This window comes from Musa acuminata, chromosome BXJ3-8 (assembly GCF_036884655.1).
Source record: "Musa acuminata AAA Group cultivar baxijiao chromosome BXJ3-8, Cavendish_Baxijiao_AAA, whole genome shotgun sequence".
NCBI lineage: Eukaryota > Viridiplantae > Streptophyta > Magnoliopsida > Zingiberales > Musaceae > Musa > Musa acuminata.
In genome coordinates, this window is record NC_088356.1 from 47979456 (window position 1) to 47998581 (window position 19126).

A 19126-nucleotide genomic window follows, 5' to 3' on the forward strand; every position below is an offset into this window, starting at 1 on the left:
TAACTTACAGGTTTATACCAAATGATAGAAATCATCAACTTAACAACCATATACCCCGATATCTAAAGAGCTTTGATACATATGAAATACAAATTAATATAATCTAATGAATTAAAATAAGACGGAACGTTTAAATGTGAATAAGAGGCAGGGGTTCCACTCCACTCCTCTTATGGTGTCTTGTACTCAATGATAAATGATAACAATTTATTTGTCAAGTATCATATGGTCGATACTGTCTCAATCATACACCTTACCATTTCCAAAATGATATAGTTTATCATTTTTGTTACGTCATTCTATCGTGGAGTGTGAGACACTATATTGTGATAAATAATTCCCTCACACGCTAATTATTAAATTAGATACTATAAAATTCTAGATTTTTATTATTTAAATATACCTCTAAATTTATTTCTTTAATATATTTTTTCACATTTGAAATTTATGGAAGACATCACTCTTGTGCTTAACAAAATATATCCATACCTTTCTTGAGAAGTCATTAATGAAGGTGAGTATATAGTGAGCTCCACCTTAAGTCGCTACATGAGGCCTCTAAGTGGGTGTAGTCAAGAATTCTCTTCATGTGAGATTGATCAAAGGAAAAAAAAAATATTATTTTCTAAAAATATAGTGCTCACATTGTTATAATTTTGATAACTTTATATCGCCTAATAAACTTTAGTATTGTTGAGACTTGAACTATATAGAGTTAGTTTTTATTTTTAGCTTTCATCAACATAAGAGCTCCTTTTTTTTTACTTTGAAAATTTCTTTAAGTAATCAAAATAGACAATAAAATTAGATTTCTCTTTAAGTAAAAAATATGTTATAACTTGATTTAAATTGATCCTGTTTCGACAACCTTACATAGGTAGAGAATCAACCATAGTATAGTGTCATATGAAACAAATACCAAAGTTCAAAAGTCGCTCGTCTTGTGACCTGGTATGGTATATCGAGGTTATAAGTATCTTTATCTTAATTTTTTAAAAAAATTTATTTACGCTGCTTCTGCATATACTTCTCTTTAGATTATAGCTTTTTTTTTTTTAGAGCTCGATAGTCTGCTTTAACATGATTTTTTTTGCAATAGTAGCATTGAATGTTCTTTGATCTAGATTTGGATCTGGATTTACTTTTGTCTCTTTTTTTTTTACTCATTTTTTTTACATTCAAAGCTTCAACATCACTTTTGTTAGAGGTTTTGATTGTTAATCACAAATCCATTACTTCTTTTGTTATTAGAGCTGAAATAACAAAGTTTAAAGAAATAATGCTATTATCATATAAAATTATTTTATAAAAATTTATATATGAAACAGAAAGAGAACATAACAATAACAGGGCATTATCTTCTTCTTCGATGATGATGATTATAGTTCATAAGACATCAATGTGTTGATTCACTAAGGTTCCTTTTGTCATTCATAATAAGTACAACCCCTACTTAGAGGATCATCTTCCTTGTGAGGGTTTTTTCTCATCCATGACCGTCAATTTGGCCTAAACTTCTGCTATTGTTTGTTCGACAATAATCTCTAAAGTGTTTTATTGGATATGCACATCAATAAAGTACTATCAAAATTTCAAAATTACCCCTATTGACCAAAAGTTAAATCGGTTCCCTAGCATACATAGGAATTGCTACTTAGCTCCACCATGAATTCAAAGAAACAACTCACTGACATGTCTCCTTAACAATAAGCCTTTAGCTTTGCCCTGCAGATGCATAAGATGAGAAAAACACAGATGAACACATCAGATTTGCAACCGCATAAATTATCCAAGGAAAACTATTTCATACGACTGTCAATGTGGTGAATGACCAATACTAATGCAGCTAGAAGAAAAGAACTTGTCACAAAAATTCAATTGTAGATTGTTACAAATACAAGCATAGACCACTTCGAGACTTTTTTTGTTTTGGGACTTGTTGCAAAAAAGATATCAACATTTGACATTCTCTGCTTAAACTGCACCATCATATATGGAGGACCATCGAAAGCTATTGGTTCTACCATCCCTGAAGATGCTCGAATCTCATCTCGATAAGTTACCATGCGATATATTGGGGGTAGTTTATTGGTCTGTTGATCTCCACCATGGCGCACCAGCCTCGTAAGAACAATTGCCATCATCCCATGAGATATGGGAAGCCTGAAGACCTATAGCTGCATAAGGTTCTTTCCCATGCTGTGCGATCCATTGTTCTATAGCTGACATCTTCTCATCCTCAGTAGCATATTCCTTCCATTTTCTATCAAATGGGTTGATTGAAGGATCATCCGTTTTGGCCATAACAGATGGGATGTACATCGAGTCCCCCACAATAGGTGCACCAATGGCGGCAAACTGTGCTCTGATCTGTATCAAACACAATCAATCATCAAACAATATATTATTGTCTAACTCAGTATGTGGAGAAAGATCAAAGTAATATTGCGACAAGGATGCTCTATCATGCTCCTAGGATACATCTTTTTGTTTCCTTTGATAAATCAGGCATTTGAAAACTTCTATTTTTGTAGAACCTATGCTTCATATGCATCCTTGAAAAGGTCCCACACGTTTAATACTCATTATCATGTGAGCACACTTCAATAAGTGATATAATAAATCTCACACTAACCTCCACAAAAGCTGTTTTACCTCTGATAACTAGAGGCTAGGACCCAGTCTAATACATTTAACTATAAGATTAACATTTGTCATAGCCTTGATCTATATATCAATACCATAAGTAAATCAAAGTACCTGATGAGTTTTACCAGTCAAAAGATTGATTTTACATTCATAGGCAACTTTTTTAAAGGGCCACCCACAATCTTCAACATTATGGGTTTCCATAACTTTAGCAGCAGGCCACATAACCTCCTTGCATTCCAAAACCTCCAGTTGACAGAGATGCCATCCACCAATGATATCTACAATAATGAAAATTTCATAATCAATTGAATCTCAATTATCAAAAAATGACAAAGCATGATTTGTAAATAAAAAAATGCAACATAAGTATCTCATGTTTCTATTTCATAATGCTTTTGATACTTGTTATGATCTTCAAAAACAACTAGATCTATATAATAGAAAATCCTGTTGAGTTGACACCAAAGAATAATAGATCTATTTATAGACGTAGTAAGCAGTAATCACATTAAAGAATAAGGGATTTTTTAAAAAAATTTGGTGGAGGCATATATAGCGTATGTATACTGGCTTGAGTTGACACCAACATACTCGAGCATGTGGCTCTGTTCAGCTTATTAAAGTCCTCAAAGGTCATTTTAAGTGTTTAGTTTTGACTGGTTTGTTGAACAATATGATTTTGGATTGCATGGACAGGTTTGATTTGTTTCGAGAATCATCAATCAACATTGATAATTTGAGATCCATGTAGACTGCATTCTAGCTGGCTTCTATCTTGTAAACCATAATTTTAATCATAATACAAATTCATAGTTATAAACTGCTTCTATTTCTTTCAGGTCTCCGCTTGAAGCTTTGTAAAGGAACCTGCAAAAAATATGAGTTGCAAGTCTTTTGGGTGATGTGGGTCATTTCCATCAGAGTTACATGACAGTGTCGAATTTTCAATCTTTATAGTATACATGCAAACTTATACACATCTATAGGTATAATGAGACAGGATGCTCAATCTTAGTTAACTACTGCAGTCTGTAGGTTCCCTATCAGAAAATAAAATGATCTAAAGCAAGGTCTGTCATACCGAAGCATACCGCCCGTACCGGTCCGACAGGTTACCGGTACGTGGACCGCTCGGTACCGCTACAGTACTACAATACTATACTGTAGCACTGCTACAGTATGAAAAAGTATAAAATTGTTCGGTACACTAGGGTGTACCGTTCAGTATGCCCTGATGTACTGCCCAGTACACTGGTACCATACCGTATCGAGCCCGGATCGAAATGCCGGTACGGTACGGTACGGTACGACGAACCTTGATCTAAAGATTAAAGATCAAACCTGACATTACCTTCTGAAACTAATCTTGGAGCAGTATTCACTGGACGCATGTAATGGGTAATTATTCCAACAGGTACAGGTGCAGCAGCAAGAGCAAGATACAATTTTTTCACCCTTTTTTCCTGTATCAAAAATCAAAGTTCATCACATAATACTCAGTGAGATGCATAAAATCTACATATGATAAATTATGTCATGGCAGACTGTTGCAAAATTTTAATATTTTAAATTGACTGTACAATACCACTTCTGATGGGTAACGATTAAAATGGTACACCAACACAATATCAACATTGAATAATTTTACTAACATCATTTTGGTGTGTGTTGACCAGTATTGGCACCATATCAACTGGTGCATACCAGTCCGATAGGATTCTGGAGTTGATATCGGACAAGAATTGGATGGCATACTGTTAAATATACAATCGGTTACATATTTAAAGACATACCCTGATCATTCCATGAAATTCAGAGCAAAAGTCCTTTGTTCTAGCCAATACAACACTGCAGAATCAGGATTTGAAGTCATTAGCCACATATACATCGTCAGAAATGTACTTCAGAAATAAGTAAAAAACTGACCAGCCCTCTGTACAGTTGTCTATCTGATGGGTGGTCCTCAGAGGAGTATCAAAGCCTAAAGCACGAGAAGCAAACATTGCACAGCATTCTTCAATGTTATCTATTGTTCCTCCTACCTAAACACAAAGTCACACATTTGTGTTTGTTATACAAAACTTATTTATTAACAAGAAAAATCATGGAATATAGATGTCAAAACAATTGAGAAAAAGTTGCATACAAAAGAAAATCTGTCTGTTTATATCTCAGTACAGAACAGAAGAATTCAACTCCTAAAAGCCTTCCAACACCTCCATTATTCCATTCTGACCTTTTAACACTGCTGAGTCATGAGTGAACTTCCATTATACTCAACTGGTGAACAATCATCTTGAACTAGCCGATGTCATTATGTACAAGTTGTAGCCAAGGACATCAACTTTGTTAAATGTAATAAGTTCCGCCACGACTCTTATATTTAAAGCTTAGATGAACATAACACAGATGGACTTCATGTATTCGCTTCATGGAGGGGAATAACCTTATGCCACATCAAGATTGCTCCTTTGCAACCTGGGTGAATGGATTTCGAATCTGAAATAGCCACTCTGATTGCAGAGTAAGGCTACATCTATTGACCATTTCCAAACCTACGATGACAAGGACTTGTCCACTAAACTGTCCCTTTTTTACATATATTTTCTTGGCTTAGACTAGTGGACAAAAAGCTTGAACATTACATGCAATGTTCAGCTAGAAGAGTTAGATATTTCCTTCTTTCCCTAGTTTTCCTATGTACTTTTGTGTTCTTCTTTCATTTCTTATGTCCCCTCCTTTTTCTCCTCTTCTTTTCCCTATCTTAAAAAATTATAAAATTATGGGAATAGCTCCCCCTTTGTGCCCAACCTCCCCAGAAAAAAAATGTTATAGGCCTCATAGCTAAATGACCACCTTCAACTAGCTAGAACGAGTCATTGATAAAAGTGAGAAAAAAAATATCAACTATTCAGCAAGAAGCCCATGAGAAAAGTTAATAACCCCCTAAAAAATAATTTAAACTAGATTTGCATACAAAATAATAATCACTTCTGGTAGTTTTCTTCATGCTCCCAATTCAAGACACTTCAACTATCAATATGAATCTATCTTAATATCACATTTAAAAAAGCTAACTACGACTTCTTGTCCAACCATCTCTTTTGACCTTTCTCAACAACCCTAATAAATTTGCAAACTACATAAAAAATCGGAGATAGGTGAAAAGTGACTGAGGTTCCTAATTCACAAAGTTGATAATTTCTCTTTAAATAAAGAAACATGAGGTATTGAATTAAACGATGAACAAGGCCAGCCAAAATAAGGATGAACGAAGAATAGACAACCACTTCATAGAAAAAAAATGAAATTACCAGATATTTTGAACAAACTATATGTTCCAATACCAGTATTTGGTTAGACCAATAAATACCAGTTCATATCAATTGGTATGGTCAAAATTTTAAACTTCGAGTAATTTAATTGTGGTTTTACTTAGTAATATCAATGCAAAGTACTCTACGATATGGTAAAAGTACGATCAACTGGAGGACAGTCAAAGCATGTGGAATAATACTGGAAAAGCTAACTATAATATGCTACAACTGATAAAAGCTTATTAATCACAATTCACCAGAAGGGTCTAATGCAATTCAATATAATCAATATTGGCTAGCAACTTAAAATGAAAAATTATGGATTTGCCCTTCCAACAATAGTCTTTCAAGTAACAAACTGGACACTTCATAGAAACAACAAACTTGCACCCGTATATTACCAATGGCACTCAAAACCCGGTACTTGCTTTATGTCTAATAGCACACTATTAGAACTAAAACCTTTATGTCTAACAAAATTCAGACACTCACTCTGCTTGTATAGTTTCTAGTATACTTCTGAACATATTTTGTAAAAGATTATTGCCTTTTCAGAAATAATCCATTTGATAGCTACTGGTTTACGACGAACACTGGTCTTCAGTTCTAAATAACTTTTTTTATACCTACAAAAAACTTAAGAGGCAAATTCGAACAAATATTCACCATTTCAAGTTGTGTCTCACTAAGTTATATCATATATTATTCTAGCTATTAGAATTAAGGTGAACTTTCTTGTGTTGGTTGACAAAACTTCTATAAATTTTTATCAAGTTTCTAAATACCAGGCATACTTCAGGTAGTTACTGATTTGACAGATAACCGATATGTGGCCCGAGCTAAATAGGAAAATTATAACATGTGCACATAAAAATGAAAAACTTATAACATGGAATTGATACAAATATGAAAGAGAAAAGAGTAAGAGGTATAGGAACTCATAACAAAAGATATTAAATTACATACTGAAGTTGCAGCAGGTTTGTCGAGGACGACATAAGTACTGGTAACTGCTATGATTCTCGATTTCCAATCAATTTCATAGCACCTATTTATAGTATAAAGTCAATAAAAATGGCAAATATGAGTTGAAAAACATAATCAGTGGAACATTCCCTCTATTGATTCATGCTAACATAGACTATCTGGTAGCTAAACCACTGGATTGAACATCACCCATCTGATACTGTAGGTAAAAAACATAAGCTAGTCTCCAAACACTTCAATTTTATTACAGAAACACAGATAACAAGAGTGTTTACCTTGGGAAGCGTTTTGGATGCACATGCACACGTAAGTAAGTTCCTGCTTCAACAAATTGATTAGCATCAGCAACTCTAAAGGTTTTCTGGGCTTCTCTCACAGTTTTCCCCTTAATGGATGATCTCTTCTGCAAAACTGAAGGCTCTGTTACTTCTTTATAGATTTGAATTTGTTCGGGAGTTGCAGTTGGAGGCGGCTTTGGGCAGACCAGTGCATAATGCACTGCCCCAAAACGGATAAGATCTGCAACAAACCTTCATATATAAAATATGACAGTTACTTAGCAAGTGCTGAGACATTAAATTCAGTAATCTGTGTAAAGGGTGTTTCATGCATTATATCTAATTAAATCATCAGCTCCCTATTTCATCATATCAGCAAAAGCTATTTCAAATGCATAACCTGCAGATTCTTACTTGGGACCAAAAATAACATGTTACAGATGATCTAATCGATCATTAATTTGGTAACTTCAGCTCTATGACATTATGTATCTCTCATGTTCACCCAAATCAAGGTTTTTAACATTTGGATACGGATCAATATAGGACATTTGGAAGATAAAAGAGAACAGATTAATTTGATTGGATCACATGATATGATCGCACAATGGATTTGATTAAAAAAAAAAGAAACTGAGACAAAGAAAAAGAAGAAAACAACAAATTTGACACCTACAAATTTTATAAATTAATTATTATATATAGTTATTCATTCATAACTTACCTGTATTCTACCAGTCCGCTGATTGATCATAGGAACTGAACATATAAGCTAATAGTAGGGAATCCTGAGAAGCAGGAACCTTTCGGTATTTAAGATGGTTATATGTGGTATATCTTAATAATTTGAACCTTGAAATTCTTATTTTATATGAATTTTCTCCGGAAGTGCTCAATGTACTAATATACATAATATCCTCCACATATTTTTGTTTAGATAAAATAGGACTGAACACTATAAAATGCCAAAAAAAAACCTCATTCAAAGAAATATAATATAGCTGTCATGCCACTCTTTGGAGGAATTGGTAATCTTTACTTTCATCCAGCTACATGAATATGTAGAATGAACACAGATACATATGAATAGATTGTGTCTGATACCAGTTACTAAGAATATAGTTGGTGTTACTATATGGTTTATAAGGGCTAAGCAAGAATCTATACTGAACATTTCCTTCTTTGGTATAGTCTAAAAATAAAATTTTCATCGAAGGGGTTTACACGTCATCATTGGGAGGTGCTGATCACCAAATGAATGTGCTCTCAATCGACTGAGATTGATGAAATGGTGTTCACTGTGGTGTCAGGGAAGGAAAACATTATTGTGATGGAAATTGCACATAGCTCTATTCATGCCCTCACCTGGTCACAGGAGGTAAACTAGTTCTTCTACAGGGTACTGAAGTTTTCACTCTTGAAGATCCAACCGCAGTGCCTTCTTCAAGCTATATGTTAAGACAAACCACACCGCACAAGAACCCCAGACATGAACTTGAGGTGGTCTAAAGTCTAAACCCAGCCAAACACCAAAATTGGCTGCTAGACCTTGTATGACCTCATAGAAGTGTGACGATCACTGCAATGGCTGTCATAGAGTACTATTCTAATAAAAAACAGTAGCAAAGATGATTTAAAAGGTTCAAAAAACCAATTACAATACTTGGATGGTATCCTAAATTTAGGAGAGGACTACAAAATTACATATAGTACTTGGAAAATTTTTTCCCAGCCCAAAAACAGACATAGGGGTCAAGCCATCCATGAAATACCTGGTCTACCCTAAATAAAATAATGGAGCAGAGCCCCCATAGACAGAATTGGCTAAGGGTAGGCGGCAACAGCATGATAATTTAAAAAGGCTTCTTTTTTCAACTAGTTATTACACTAAAATATAGCTTTCTACAAACACGCGTGCCTATGGAAAAAAATAGGTGTTTTAACTCGTGGTAATTATACTTTAAGCATAATTTAGCTTTTTTCTCCCTTCAATTAGACTTGGATTAGCTTTTGAAGAATTCTCTTTCCTTTGAAGCAGAGAGGCTTAGTTACGACTTTGGAGGGTTGCTCCAAAACACAATCTGAAAAGTATAAGTTGATCTTCATTAACAACAGTTGGTTTTCCAACTGCATGGTGTCTGAAAAGCTTCTAAGTTCTAAGAATAAATCCTCCTTTACACACTTTAAGTATCAATAGTTTAAGTTGCTAGCTTGTATTTGTATCAAAACATAGTTGGTAATTCAATACACATTTTATTTGACACTGTTAATAGTCAACAATACTAGTATGCTGCCACAATTATTTATTAGTATATGTAAGGTTTGATGTACCGAAGCATACCGCTCAATACGGGCGGTATGTACCGGTCCGATAGAGAACCGGTACAAGTGGTACATCAGTACACCCTAGTGTACCATGTATCAGTACAGTTCGGTATGTACCATACCAACAGCTGGTCGATACACCAGTATGGACCGGTAATACGAACCAGTATAGGTCAAGTAAATCATTCATCTATTAGGAGTCATACATGAAGAATTCTACAGGTCTTCTTTAATGGGATACTTGGAATGATGTATTTAATAGAAAAGGAAAGTTTTCTTCCATATGACCTCTTGGTAGGCTACATACACAAGTGGTTGTAACTTGTAAGCACCTTGCTTAGTAATAGCTGTCCAGTTAGTTCCCTTAATTTTTAGTTAGAGGCACTTTTTTCTTCTTAAGAGAAGCTCTTACTAGGAAACTTTTTCTAACAGATTTTTGTTATTTATTTCTCATTTTAATTTCACTGGAAACATACACACATATCCAAACTAAAAATCAAAAACTTAGTTATCAGTTATTTCTTGACATGCTTTATATTAAATAGATAAGACAAGGAGATACACTTACAAAGGAGGAAGATCCAAAGCTTTAGATATCCAATCAAGAACAAGTCCTCCTTCTAAGACTACAAGGTGCTCAACTCTTGGAGACTCATTTTGAAATGGACAAGGGAGCAAACGATCGTATTCTGGATACCTGAATCAAGGATGGTCTATTAAAGTAGACAGATAACATATAAATGACTTCAAACTTATCAAGGTACAGAAACACAATGCTATAAACTATGTAAAAGAGAAGCACCAAATGAGAAAAAATAAACTAGAAAAAACATAAAGAGGTGAAAAATACAAACTTCTCAGTTACTTCTTTTTCTCATCTTGTATACCTATAATATCAAATAGATCATCCAAACTCGTTCTATTCTGTCCTCACTCTACTGAGTTTTGACCAAATTGGTTCTAATTAGATTGAACCAATCCATGCCAATGTGTATCCATTCACATCAACAAGAGAGCCTAGTTAAGTATAAAGAGAACCTGAAAAAATCTATACAATTACTTAAAAGGACTAACCTATTCTGAAAGGAGAATAATTTCAATAAGGAAGAGAAAAACTAAAAATATGCTTCTCATGAACTAATAATATCCATCAAACCAACTTCCTGCTTGATTCATGTTTCTTACAAGGAGATGCTTACTGTGGAAAGTCTTTTTAAGTGATAGCAAGAACTAGTAAATATTACAAACAAAACCAATGCTTCCATGTAATCCGAGCGAGACTGATAAAGACCACAAGAAATGGAGCTCAAAAGGCACAAATAGGCACCCCCAAGACCGAGCAAATTAAACTAGCCAAGGAGAAAAAAATAATTACCCATGAGCTGGAGAACTGCTCACAGTGGTGGTCACCGCCTTTGCTAACGAGGAGTGGGCAATGGAGGCCTTTCTTCTCACCACCCAGCAGTGTTCTTTTCTACTCCGGTGATGATTCTTGTGATCAGAGGCACTGGTTAGCACGCTAGCAAGGGCTACGGGGGGCAATAGAGCATTCCGCCAATAGCGAGATGCCCATATAGGCGACAGTAATGCATTGGACAAGACGGAAGAGAAAATAGCCGCTGCAGGTGCCATTCTATCCTATTTAGTTCTTCACCTGTGCCTGTTTTAACACTAAATTTTCACCTCTTGAATTGCAAAAGGGCGAGACAATGAAATGGTTCTCATAAACCTGATATAGAGAGAGATTACTCAGAGAGAAAATTACCACTTTCGATGGGTTGACCTTGTTGATCTTTCAATTCACCGAGCACAGGGCTTCTTCAAGAAACAGAGCTTTTTCGACCCCCAAAGTAACAACCCGAAAACAATATAAAGGAAACTAAAGAACAAGTAACCGTACAAAAACTACTAGACTGAAATAAAAAGCAGAAGTATCAAAGGAAAACGAAAAAACTTGAGGAATGACGAACACGGAATCGAAGAGATGAGAGAAAGGGACAGATTGCTGAAACAGCTTAGTAACTTCCTCTACTTTGAATAGGATGGTAAAAGAGAAGCTCGTTTGCTTTCAGAAGAAACCGGAGAGGGACTGACGGAGCGACGAGAACGGCGGCGACAGAAAGCGGTACCGAGAGCGGGATAGGGACGACGGCTCCGAGACCAGTGGACTCGGTTTAGTCTCTACGTGAAAAGACTAAAATGCCATCTAAAAGGACCGCTTCGGTTCGAACAGTTGGCTCAGGCGGATCACCGAACCGTTTAGCCGGTTCGACCCGGCCTCAACTTTTCAAGGGAAAGACGAACCGGACCGGCCACGGTCGATTAAAAATTGAGGTCGGTTGTCAGTTAAAATAAGAGAAAATAAGATAAACTAATTAGAAATTAGTAAGTAGAGATCAGTCGTAGTAGTAACATGAAAATTGAGCTTCTCTCAATATTCTAAGTGATCACGAGCACATAAATTAAAAAGAAAATATCTGTGTCAATAATTTTCACCGTTATTTGACTTTTTTTTAGTACAAATTGTACCAGAAAAAAAGGGACCAAATGCAAATTTATTAAATAAAAATATTTATGATATGTTTTTCCCTTTATGTGTTTCAAAAAAAATAATTACATGTTTTGAATAATTAGCAAATCATTATTGAGGAAGGGGTGTAGGATAGGGAAGTATGAGAAGGTAACTTCTCAAGGAAGAGATGAAGTCATACTAGCACTCACTAGGGTTTTCATACAGTATTCATATACAAAATAGAAGTCTGATGCAATCGATTTAGCAATTCAAATGTCATTATTAATGTATATAATATGTACATAGATATGTCATTCATCAACTTTCACAGTCAAGTAGACATGATTTGCCGAGTTTGAACCAGGCTAAATCAGAATATATGGGACCTCAATTACCTCAAAAACATCCTCTATCTTGTTGGATTAACAATTACAGAATCAAGAAATGAGCAGGACTATGTTGTTTGCAAATTAAAATATTACAACATGCAGAAAGAAAGATGATTACAGAAGGTGGAGAACCTGATGAAACATGCAAACTCAAGTAGATTTGGTCTAATATCAATATACATCATCTAGAAATCATACCAGTTCCTGCAGAAGAGGGTCACCTGAAGCCATAACTCTTATTAGTTTCACAAAATCATACTCATGATGCACCTTGAGTGGATAAATGGCAGGTACATTGGCGGTATAGTAACTTGCGAAAGAATCATTAGCCGACAGGCCTGCTTTGTACACCACCGTCGCAAGAGCACTTGAATCAAAATTCTCCGGTGCATCCATAGACAGAAAAATCATTGGCACCGCAACTTTGTGATGAATGCGTTGATCCCCTATGATTTCTACGAGGTCAATGAAATCGCCAACAAATCTCTGAGGAACATAGAATATCTCGCTGCCACAGATGATGAGCCTGCCTTCCGTCGTACTCTGTTTGTAACTGGTCTGAAAATGAACTGGGAATTTGTCTACAATTTGGTTAACTAAAGTTCCTTGATTTACATGCCAATCTGAAGTCTTTCCCTCGGTGGAAACTGAAACCCATGATTCAGGGACCTGAAAGTAGATAAAGCAAGTCATTTAGTGCATCCTTTGAGAAGAAAACCAACAAAATGTAACCAAGAAAACAAATAAAAAAAGGTAATTGCCTTATTCGTTATCCACAGCTTTTCCTTGTCAGCTTGAAGTAGGTTCCAATAGTTAAGAATCATATCATCTTGGAGAAACAGAAATCCTTCTGCACCTTGAAATTTGTTAAACACCTTGGGCAAGTACCTATTTGATGAGCATACATGATGGCTCAGGACACAGAACAAGGTGCAACAAACAAACGTTCCAAAATAAGAATATATTGAATATAAGCTAAGAACTGGCATCCAGTACTTCTCATTACCAGAATGAAATTGGTAACAGTAGCAGGTATACATGAAGAGTCCATTTTGGCTTTCCCAACACTTGTGATTTGGATTTTTCAAGAGACAATTCCATATCATTTTTCTGATTAAAGGTTCCAAATTTTTAACAATCTTATAATGTTTATAATAACTGGCCCTGACTGTTTATGATAGAAAAACTCATACAGAATTGTTCTGTTATTTTCAATGGAATGGAATAGATATTAATCCTTTTCCAAACTTGTAAGGGGCATATCTCCCTTAATCCTTGTCATATTGGATATTTAAGTAGTCAATTTTCAGTGCCTCAATGAGAATAATGCAATGATATAAATTTCAAGATATGAAACCACAAAATTCAAAAGGTGCTTACAGATCGGGAACAAAGGGGATGGATATTATGAACTGTGATGTGTGCCCAAACGAAGTACAATTTGTTGGAAACGTCTTGTGGTTAATAATTTATAAAGAATAACCAAATTAAAGATTAAAGAAATTCTACTTAAAACTTATTATATTTAGTAGCAAATGAGTAATATACGTCAATTGTAAAAAAATTCTGTACCAAAGAAAGAACTCAAATTAATAGGATGTATCCCCTGGTAAGCTAGGAACATGAGCAGAGAGGTTGTAAATGAAAAGAAAAGAGTTCATCTTACAGCTGCAAAGCAAAAGCTCTAATTTCTAAAAACAAATGAGAAAACAGAAGAGAACAGAAATAGGTTTGGTTAAGAGAGGATGGAAAAAGAAATAAGAAGAAAGAAGGATGACACAACCAATTTACATACTTTATTTGTTAAAAAAAAACAGTGAAGTGACCACATATCAAGATACTGCTTTTGTAAAATGAGATCAGTGACACTGCACTTTTTTTCCACAAGTGAGACACTTTGGTTGTAATCCATTAGCATGTCATCATAATAGAGCAACTCTACATCTGGCACTTTCCTAATTGAGCTAACCGAAGCTTATAACGAGCCCATTTAAGCCTCCTGACCTTTTTTGCTTTATATCAATGAGTCAAATTCAACTCGGAACGTGACCCTAGTGCAACTCTTATAATAATAAATTGGTTTGAGAAGACAGGGTGATTAATATATTAGAAGAAAATAACACACATGTGACGACAGCCGATCAATAAAGATATGAAACTAACACCTGCATGTGGGGAAATAGAAGGATCTATACCTAGACTAAATCAGACTAACAAAACCCTAAATGGCCTAAACCTTGATTGCATCAACTGCAAGTGAATCTCGTCCCAATTGGAAAATTTTAAAATGTAAACAATATATATTAGCTAAGAAGAAGTATAAATGAGCCAAATACAAAAGATTACAATATTCTTGTAGAAATGAACTAAAGATGAAGATAAGGATGTTTAATCCCCTCACGCTCGGGATGGAGAAACTAATGTCATGCTCCCTTGGTTGGGGCATGCAAACAATAAGAGTACTCGTCCATGCACATGCGATGTTGCCTCAACACACCATACCATGTCGCCCTCGATCAACACACCATCTTTAATATCCTATGTTGCCCAAGTTAGAAGCAACTCAATCTTGGGAGTTAGGGGCAACTGGTGAGAGCATCCTAGTGTATCAGTCACATGGCCCAAGCATTTAATGTAGCTATTGATCATTAAACACATTTGGCCTATCATTCAAAAGCGCTGAGCCTCCATTTACGTGAAATATAACTATCACCGAACGACCTCCTCACTTGTCCATGAGCAAGCAATCTACATTTCAGCACTTATAACCTTTACACTTGCTGTAAAATGCCAAACAGTCAATCTTTTGTCAGACACAACCACAACCAACACGTAGGGGCTTTCTCATAAGTGGTTAAAGATTCTCATGATCCAACTAGGGCAGAGAATGTAGCCACCTATTCAATAGAAAATAAATGAAGCGAAAAAGCTACAAACCTTGCGAAACCAATAATTCTTCACAAGAACTATCATAGGCTTATATCCCAGAATTCAACAATCAACCTTTTTTTTTAAGTCCCACTCATTCTTGTCATTACCATAGGCTTACATCGAAGAACACTAAGTACAATTGTAAGCCATAACTGAGGCCATGCAGGATGTTCAAATTAAATTATAGTTCAACAATTGTTCAAAAATACTGATAATAATCTACATCAAAAAGTCTTTTGCATCCAATTCTGAGATGTTCCAAACACACTAGTGAAAATAAACTAATCCAGTTCATACTACAACACTGTAACCCTATGCATATAACTAGTGTCCCAAAAATAATCATGCATAAGATCATCTATATTCAACAAGTGAAATTTGTAACACTCATAGGTGGCGCCTTGTGGTCATATCACCATGATTATTGTGTTCTAACCAAGCTTCATAATGCATCTATTTGGAAAACTGTGTCATCTAAAGTCATCCAATTTTCAGGCCACAATTGGTTTTCCCAGTCATACTAATAATATCCAAAGATCACACATCATTTCCGGCAAAAGGTATCAAATGAAGAATTCTTGTTCCATTAATTCACAACTCCTGATGGGATGCATTTAACACAAAACCAATGGGTTTCCTGTCATTCCATCAATGAGTTCACTAGACATGATTGCAAGGCACTATTGTTCAGTAAGAAGAAGTCCTCAGCAAGATAAAAATTGCAGATTGATGTTTGGCTTTGATTAAAAAAAAATCAAGATAAAACTAGCAAGTAGAACTCACTTGTATGCTTCAGCTAATTGGCCGTATTCTACTGTGAGATCTGGGTTTCTCTGTTCTGATAGAATGATAACTGTTTTAAATATCCTACCATAGAGCAATCTCCACTCTAGAGCTGTACGATCCACAGGGCCACTGCAATACATGATAAGAACGACATTTCCAAAGTACTTTCTCCACCTCATGAGATTCCCAATCTCAAAAGTTACAGTCCCAACCTCCTCCACCCCAAGGTGCACTGATGGTAGCTTCTTGGGAATAAATTCCTGTGTATCTCCATGCCCAATTTTTGCTCTTGGTCGGTCCAACTCCAAGGACATCAGCCTCGGCTGCTGGTATCCAATGGCAAGCAAGTCTTGCAGCCAGGCAACTGTGAACTGTAAGTCCTGCTCTGTCCAAAACCCTTCCTCTGCCATCGCATAACTCAGATGCAAGATCTTCTCGAACAGTGTCTGTTTCTTTGACCTCCAGGATACCAAAAACTTAATGAGACGCCCAACGTTCACATGGAGGTCCTTCTCCTCGGAGAAAGGGTACAACCGTGCCTTGTCCACCCTTTGGATGGTCGGCGGGTAGACAGCCGCAAATCCACCAATCTCCCACAGGATTCTCTGTGCCCAGTAGCCCCTGAGCACATCAGAAGCCATTGAGCTTATAGAGACCGGAAGCATAAGTCCCCAGAATGCTTGCGCATGGAAGATGGTGTTGAAGGAGTTGACAGGCACCATCATGCCCTGTGGCAGGGCAACCTTGGGGGCGTCGTCATCGAAACGTATGTCGAACGACTCCAGACCTGAGGACTTGCGTGTGAAGTAGAAAACGGAATCCACATCAGGGAGACCATTGGAAAGGCCCTGTTGGATGAACTGCCGGCCACTGTAAACCTCGGTGTAGAACGCCTCGCGCTCAACCTCCCCGACATTTTCCAGCGGCAGCCCCCTCGGCCACACGGATCGCTGCCCGAAGTGGACGTAAGGGTTCACGACCGTGCGGTTAGGATCGGCATGACTGTACTGAAGGAGGATAGGGTGCTTGGGGGCGGCAGCCTCTCCCACAAGGTCCAGATCGAAGTGCTTGCCGAGGTCGCCACCCACGACCTCGGCACGGTCGTCCGCGTCGAAGATGACTTTGGCACCATGTTGGATGGCATACAGGTAACCGATAGATTTGCGGACATAAGAGTTGTAAGGAAGGTAGTCGACGGTCCGGAAGCCAAGCCGAGCCTGCTGGTCCAGGGAGAGGAAGATGGCGCCTTTGAGGGACCAGTCGGAGGGCGTGGCGGAGTTGCCCACGGCGAGGAGCTGCCAGCCCTTGGTCCTAGCCAGAGCACGGAGAGAGTCGGTAGGGTAGGTGGAGACGGAAACGACGATCCAACGGTCGGAGCGGAAGGAGGCGTACGGCGAGGCGGAGGGATCGAGGGGCTTGATGGGGGGGACGGAATTCCACGAGATCCGGGGGTAGGGGATGCCGCCCCCGGAGGAGGAGGAGGAAGCGGAACGGGTCTTATCGAAGCAGAGTAGGGCAGCGGTGTCACCGGCGCTCCGAAGGAAGAAAAGAGCCGCGACGGTGGCGGCGAGGAAGCACACGGCCAGGATCTTGTAGAGGTTGTCGAAAGCCCAGGTGGAGAAGTCGAGGCTCTTGGCTGGGGCGAAGCGGCGGTGGTCGCCATGGTGGGAAGAGGGGAGGATGAGAGGGGGCGAGGAGGGCTTGGAAGATTTGGGGGTTGCCCTGTCTTGGACCAGCATTGCCGGTCGTCCAATTCAGATCCGACTCAGTCCGGCCGATTTGGTAACAGGTGGGGGCTAGAACGGAACTCGAAGCGGAGATGCGGGATCGGCACCGGAGACAGTGGCCGGTCGATCAGAAGTGAGCCGAGATGCAGGTAGGGAGCAGCGTCAGCGTCGGCGTCGGCGTCGCCTCTCTGGATCTCCGACCTCCTTCGGCTTCTGGGGAGAGGTCGGTGGCGGATATAATGCGGTTGTTGGTGCCGACAGATTGCAGTTCAAGTTTCGTTTTCGGTCGACGCTTGGGGATAGTATATGCCGTGCTGCAGTGGAGAGAGACGAGCAGCGGCCGCTCCCGGGAAAAGGTGGGGACAAATGGAAGCTTCGGGGGTTACTAATTATTTTTCTTTTTCTTTTTTTCTTTTTCTCTTAAAGAAACCATTCATTCACCAGTGTTGAATAGCAATTATATTTTTATGTGTCATCAATTATTTTTTTAGTATTTTACTCAAAAAAATTATTATTATTATTTTTTCTGGGATTTTTTTTCGAAAATATCCAATCTTTTACTTAAATAATTTAATCACATTTGTTATTCAAAATTTAATGAATTATTTTATATATTTTTTAAACTAATCATCTTAAAATAATTCTGAGTTGGCTTAATAAAAATTTGTTATACTGAAGATTGAACTAAATTATACTCCTCCATCACATTATTAGTTCAAAAGATCTTAAGTTTTTACAATTAATTACTATAATTATTTAACATTTAAGTTCTAATTACTGTATGAAGGTTTGGATTGATTAAGTGAAAGTTGACTCAGTTATCCTTAAGATTAAACTAAGTTACACTCGAATTATCATTTGTAAAATAGGAACACTCTTAAAATAAAACGAAATTAGTGAATTTTGTGTTATCCTCCTAAAATATATTTCTATAGGACTGAAAACATCATTGCTATTATTAATATGATTTTACTATAATTTCAATTAAATTTAATATAACAAAGAGGAGTGGACAAAACTATTATCTTGAAGTTTGATAGTATGTTGTTTTATGGTTTTCATTTTATTCAAAAAGAAAAAAAAAAATAAAGCATCCAAATATGAGATAATAAAAGAGCTAAACCCAATCATAATAAAAGCCACCCCAGATAGCAACATAGTTCCAATAGATAAGCACGATTTGCATGTGAATCAGCTACATAATTCATATAAAAGACGAGAA

At 37.0% G+C, this 19126-nt stretch overlaps 2 protein-coding genes across 2 annotated transcripts; both read right to left on the minus strand.

The window, feature by feature from the left end:
• Positions 1-1847: 1847 nt before the first annotated feature.
• On the minus strand, positions 1848-11963 carry LOC135644853 (RNA pseudouridine synthase 6, chloroplastic-like). The gene is made up of 10 exons (XM_065162778.1): positions 11325-11963; positions 10935-11219; positions 10128-10256; positions 7232-7486; positions 6936-7017; positions 4579-4694; positions 4446-4500; positions 4004-4115; positions 2761-2930; positions 1848-2370 (listed from the first exon to the last, which is right to left on the minus strand). The coding sequence occupies exons 2-10, from the start codon at positions 11189-11191 to the stop codon at positions 2086-2088; spliced, it is 1461 nt and encodes a 486-aa protein (XP_065018850.1). The 5' UTR covers positions 11192-11219; positions 11325-11963; the 3' UTR covers positions 1848-2085.
• Positions 11964-12437: 474 nt separating this feature from the next.
• Positions 12438-18241, minus strand: LOC135644852 (probable glycosyltransferase STELLO1). The gene is made up of 3 exons (XM_065162777.1): positions 16175-18241; positions 13222-13348; positions 12438-13129 (listed from the first exon to the last, which is right to left on the minus strand). The coding sequence occupies exons 1-3, from the start codon at positions 17914-17916 to the stop codon at positions 12653-12655; spliced, it is 2346 nt and encodes a 781-aa protein (XP_065018849.1). The 5' UTR covers positions 17917-18241; the 3' UTR covers positions 12438-12652.
• Between the last annotated feature and the right edge of the window lie 885 nt (positions 18242-19126).

Excerpts from the sequence above, each read along its gene's own strand:
- LOC135644853 (XM_065162778.1), bottom strand. The coding sequence starts at position 11,191 with ATGGCACCTGCAGCGGCTATTTTCTCTTCCGTCTTGTCCAATGCATTA. Across the intron at positions 7,018-7,231 it reads CATCCAAAACGCTTCCCAAG|GTGCTATGAAATTGATTGGA; the intron begins GTAAACACTCTT and ends TACTATAAATAG. Across the intron at positions 2,371-2,760 it reads TGACTGGTAAAACTCATCAG|ATCAGAGCACAGTTTGCCGC; the intron begins GTACTTTGATTT and ends TGTTTGATACAG.
- LOC135644852 (XM_065162777.1), bottom strand. The coding sequence starts at position 17,916 with ATGCTGGTCCAAGACAGGGCAACCCCCAAATCTTCCAAGCCCTCCTCG. Across the intron at positions 13,349-16,174 it reads CAATTAGCTGAAGCATACAA|GTACTTGCCCAAGGTGTTTA; the intron begins GTGAGTTCTACT and ends CTCATCAAATAG. Across the intron at positions 13,130-13,221 it reads AGCTGTGGATAACGAATAAG|GTCCCTGAATCATGGGTTTC; the intron begins GCAATTACCTTT and ends ATCTACTTTCAG.